Source organism: Vigna unguiculata, chromosome 4 (assembly GCF_004118075.2).
Source record: "Vigna unguiculata cultivar IT97K-499-35 chromosome 4, ASM411807v1, whole genome shotgun sequence".
Taxonomy (NCBI): domain Eukaryota; kingdom Viridiplantae; phylum Streptophyta; class Magnoliopsida; order Fabales; family Fabaceae; genus Vigna; species Vigna unguiculata.
In genome coordinates this window covers 35,446,634-35,452,269 of record NC_040282.1, presented here as the reverse complement: position 1 = coordinate 35,452,269, position 5,636 = coordinate 35,446,634, and the positions used below count along the sequence as shown (strand labels likewise).

General features: G+C 33.6%; 1 protein-coding gene across 1 annotated transcript; it reads left to right on the top strand.

The window, feature by feature from the left end:
• The first annotated feature begins 645 nt into the window (after positions 1 to 645).
• On the top strand, positions 646 to 4,395 carry LOC114181247 (S-type anion channel SLAH2). Its single transcript, XM_028067650.1, has 6 exons — positions 646 to 871; positions 1,747 to 1,888; positions 1,978 to 2,454; positions 2,588 to 3,358; positions 3,589 to 3,620; positions 3,717 to 4,395. Exons 2-6 carry the CDS (start codon positions 1,754 to 1,756, stop codon positions 4,096 to 4,098), a joined length of 1,797 nt encoding a protein of 598 aa, XP_027923451.1. The 5' UTR covers positions 646 to 871; positions 1,747 to 1,753; the 3' UTR covers positions 4,099 to 4,395.
• The last annotated feature ends 1,241 nt before the right edge of the window (positions 4,396 to 5,636 follow it).

Sequence of the window (5,636 nt, the reverse complement as noted above, 5' to 3'; positions counted from 1 at the left end):
ATTTTTCTTCGAATTCACATATAAATTTGTTACATTTATACATACATGAATCCACTTATAATTGTATATGTACATTAGTTTTACCAACGATACTAGAAACTTTGGAATAGTCTTGGTTCTTATTTGAGTTCTAATGAATAGCAACTTTTCTTCTAAGTGTGTAATGTAGCAGTATACATGACTCAAACCTGAGATTACTAATTAAACAAGAACAACGAACTAAAATTTATTGAAAACACATGAAATGGTGTAACGTTCACTCATATTTATGAGTAATAACCATAATTTTGTAAGTTCAAGTTTTACCCAAAAACAGAGACACATTAAAGAAATTGTAGTACACTGTTTGGGACAATCTCTTTTCATAATTTCATCATCATTCATCTTCCCGGAACGCACCGATGTATTCAATTGTAGACCAACTACGTACCTACTCAATAGTTTTTGTTTTCTTTTTATATATCTTGTCAAACACAGTTGTTCGTCACTTCATCCACAAAAAAGTTGGTATTTCAAAGTTTGTACCTTCTAACCTGTCCTACAATATTTTATGATGTTTTGTCCTCTTCCTCGGATGCGTCTCTTTCAAACAAATAAGTAGCTGTGATTATAAAAAATGAGGACCTTTCAAGATTACGGATGCAAATTACACTTGGCCAACCATGGCCTTGGACCATATATAATCATCTTTTCTCATTCTACGACTTCTTGCCACATCTTTTTCCATCGCCATTTTTTTAAGCTTATGGTGCATTTTCTCTGCTGAATTCCAATTTTCTTCATATTCAAAATCTATCTTTTTGATCATCAACACACTAGGAATTTGTCCCAGCTTTCCTAACATTAGTCCTGTGGCAGAGAAGAGAAAAGGGTAAATGTTATGATTCTTATTCCTTTTTCTTTTGATTCTTGTGTTTCCTTCCCTTGAATGAACTTCTCCATTATTCTGTTATGTATTATGTGAATATAGTTTCACTGGTCCAAATTTCAAGCCTGCCATGTGTTTGAGATTGCATTAGCCTTTGATTTCTTTTGTACAGAGATTGATGTGATTTTCATGTCACCATTATATGGGATATGGATCCATGGCCAATAGGGATTGAGTTAATAGTTAAGGGGTGCTGCATTTATGGCTTCAACCCAACAAAATCAATGTTAACAGTGTTTTGGAGAAGACGGAAGGGACTGAGATTTGACACTCTGCAGTCATTATCCAATAATGCTTATTGATCTTCATTCACTCACTTTGTTTTGTCTATTTTTTGTGGGCAGTGAAAAAGGACCTTTCCCTGTTGTATTAATTTAGCAGACAAGAACCATTCAAAAGAGGGGAGACTTTTAAATTAGAAAAAAAGATATACATATTCACTGATTCTGAATGCATACATACTTAGAAATTCCCTTTGGAGTTGCTGTGTTTTGCAGGAACGTAGTTTCTATGAAAAGAATAAGTAATCTGTAAACTAAGTGAATGAATGTGATCATCTTATTGAATGTAGAGGATTGTCTTTGTCTCTGTAGTGAGAGCAGAATATAAGTGATAATCAAATCCTAGTTCTTTGTTAACCAATACCATCTACTCATTTTGCTCATCTAATTTAGATCTGGATTTGACCTTCTCCACTTGTTTCAATATGTATGGTTCTATGCTCACCAATCAGATTCTCTTAATTTGTGGCAAAGTTTGTCTGATGTAACTTTTCATGAATTAGTACAAGGGGAGTCTAACATATATATCTTTCTCAGGTCTAGAATGGAAAACACCATAAACATTGAAATTGTAGAACAAGGCTCCCCAGAAGTTCCATCTCTTATCAAGTATATATCATCAAGTGAAGTTGCTGGCTTTGATACTTCTGACTTTCAGTTTCCCAGCCCATCATCCAAAGTAAGACTCTTTTTCAGTATTTCACCAGCAAAATTGAATTGAATACTATAAACCCAATTCCCAAATTTTTGTTTCCATGTTTGCAACAGGGAAGTGAAGCAACCTCACAAGGAACACAACATGATGCACCTGTAGTCATCAATCATCAAAGGAAGTATTCTATCAGCATGCCACTTTCTTCTGAAGAAGTGGAGCTTCCACCACTGGATGCAAAAACAGATGGTATTCCTATTTCATCTTCTCAATCAGCAACTGCTACCTCTAACCATCCCCAGCAATCAAAATGTTACTCTCAACCAATGCCAAAAGGGTTCCATGTGCTCCCAGAAGCAGCTAATGGAGACAAGGTAAACAACAATCCTGGCATCAAAGCTTTCAAGGACAAGAGGTTTGACTCTTTCAAAACATGGTCTGGAACACTTGAGAGACAATTATCAATTCTCCGAGGAAAGTCACCCAGAGCAACTGCACAAGATGGTAACAACACCCCCAGGAACATTGAGAGGCCTTTACCTGTTGATCGGTATTTCGATGCCTTGGAAGGTCCAGAGTTAGAAACTCTCAGGGTATGTGATCACTTTCTTCCATCAATCTCATGTTGAATGGTATGAGATGTTCAATGAAGTTCTTGCATGGTTTCTTTTGCTTATTAGTTATTGTAGATTATAAAATATTTTGTTTTCCTACTTCAACAAACAGGCTTCAGAAGAGACAGTGCTACCTCAGGACAAGAAATGGCCATTTCTTCTTCGGTTTCCTATTTCATGCTTTGGTGTCTGCCTTGGAGTTAGCAGCCAAGCAATTCTCTGGAAAGCACTTGCCACATCTCCATCAACTCAATTTCTTCACATAAGCCTCAAAGTCAACTTAGTCTTATGGATCATATCCATTGCTCTTGTTGCCATAATTTTCACCACCTATCTTCTCAAAATCATTCTCTACTTTGAAGCAGTTCGTCGTGAGTACTACCATCCAATCCGTGTCAACTTCTTCTTTGCACCGTGGATTGCTCTATTGTTCTTAGCTCTTGGGGTTCCCCCATCAGTGACCAAAAACTTGCACCATGCCCTTTGGTACATTCTAATGGTACCAATATTCTGTCTTGAAATTAAGATCTACGGACAGTGGATGTCAGGGGGTCAAAGGAGGCTCTCAAAGGTGGCCAATCCTTCGAATCATTTATCAATTGTTGGAAACTTTGTAGGGGCTTTACTAGGAGCATCTATGGGTCTTAAAGAAGGACCTATTTTCTTTTTTGCTATTGGACTTGCTCACTACATAGTCCTTTTTGTAACTCTCTATCAGAGACTTCCCACAAATGAGACCCTCCCAAAAGAGCTGCACCCTGTGTTCTTTCTGTTTGTTGCAGCACCAAGTGTTGCTTCCATGGCATGGGCCAACATTCAGGGTTCTTTTGACTATGGATCACGGATTGCCTATTTCATTGCCCTCTTCCTTTATTTCTCACTGGTAAGCCTTTTTCCCTTTTGAAGTTAGCATTAATTATACTTATTCCCTTTCTAAAGAAGCAGGATTTAAGTACAATTTTCTCAAATTTCAAGAAAACTGAATACTCTCAATGTTACATAGCTTTCAAATGCATTCTTAAACAGGGCATTCTATAATTTTCATGTGCAACACTTCATAGATTTTTTATAACAAAATTACTTAGTACTAAGTAGTTTCATATGCTTTTGCAGGCTGTCAGGATCAATTTCTTCAGAGGATTCACGTATGTTACATATCTTGTTGCTCTTATTTTGTCTACTTTATAAAACTACACTACTGAATTTTCTGATAAACTCTTTTGGGTGTTATTATTCTGCAGATTTTCGCTTGCATGGTGGGCCTATACTTTTCCAATGACTGGTGCAGCAATTGCAACAATAAGATACTCAAACAAGGTCACAAATGGGGTTACAAAGACAATGTGTGTGGTACTGAGTCTCATCTCCACACTGATAGTAGTGGCACTGCTTGTGTCAACTATATTGCATGCCTTTGTCTTCAAAAACCTGTTTCCCAATGACCTTGCCATTGCCATCAGTGACAGAAGGAGAAAGCCACAAAGGAAGTGGCTAGGTCTCAGATACAGAAGCCATGAGTCCAAAGAGATTGAAAATTACTTGAAGTTTGTGAACCCGGATACAACTGATTTAGAAGCTTCTACCACACCACCAAATGGCACAGAGGATTCACCATCTATCTGAGGATATATTTGTTTAGTTAAATAGTAATGTGTGTCCTTAAAAAAGACAGAATATTATATTATGAGATCATTGCTTGACGATAATCTTCATTAGCCAAACATGTGAGGAACAGACAGAAGTAGGAGTTTTTACTGTTCCAGTGACCATGTATAGCAGAATATGAAGATTTGTGTAGGAAGAGCAGTTTGTTGTAGAATCATTTCCCACCTTTAAAATAAATGAGTTGTTTTACTGTATGAGTAAATAGGCAATATCGTTATGACAAAAGAAATATGAACAGTGGTGTTTTTGTGTTATGTTTGGATGTGACTAAAACAATATTAATTTTAAATATTAGCATCGTATTAACCCACGTTACGATTAAGTTATATATTTGAATCATATATTTAGGTTCAAATTTAAAAATGCACTCAAATATTTTTTCTGACTTTTTATATACATATGTATTTTTTTCATCCAAAATTCTCTTTCTTCTTCACACGTGTTCATCTTTTTTATTTATATTCATTTTTTTCATCCACACACATTTATTTCATTTACATTTTTCATCCCATTACTCTCTTCATCTCTTTCGTTCATTTTCATTTCATTTAATTTTTTAATTTGTATTATTAGAACATGAAATTACTATATAATTGTTTTTAAATTATTACTTTTAGTATCAATTCAGTCAGTACAAATTAAACTAATACTAAAGATATATTTTATTTGGTGTTAGTGAAATACCAACACTAAACTAAATAAATTTTAAAAACATTAACCAAGTCAAGTCAATGGTAAATTGTTTTAATTGGAAAATTAGTTGATGTTAGTTAAATTTGATTTTCAAATGTTCATCATTAGTGTCACATACACATTTTATGCGAAGTTAACATTAATAATAATTTAACATTGACATTTTTTCTCGAAACTAAATATATATATTTTTAGTAGTGATTTAAAGGATTTTTTTTGAAACTTTTTCTAGTTAAAAAGACTTATATTTTTAATAAAAATTTCTTAAAACATTTATATCTCGAATACACTTTTCTATCCTAAAAAATTTATAGGTCATCCATCCCCTTCTATTTCGTAACTTCTATTGAAAAATTAACCTTATCTCTATGTCTTGGAAAAATATTTCTTATCTGTTTAGGTGTTAATTGAGCTCCTAACACATTATGTCTTTAAATAACACGTACATGAATGCCCCATCTTAGCCATAATTAAATATATAAATACATTTTTTTAATAAAAATGCATCTCTTTAAATGGTTTTGAATCGAATTATATTTTATAGAGTATTTTTTAGATTAAAGTAATCGTTCAAAATGAACTCCTTTTTTTTTTCTTATAATTTGATTTTTACTTTTTTTTTTCTCAACAATATTTAGTTTAGTACATAAAATAAAAACTGCTTAAACTTTTTAAATAAGTTTTTAATCAGTATTTTCAAAATAAACTCGTGTCTAGCATGGGTTGACATCTACTTGTTTTTACAGTTGAAACAAGAACATAAAATATTAGGGAATTGATGTATTTGATGTGAATTATTTGTT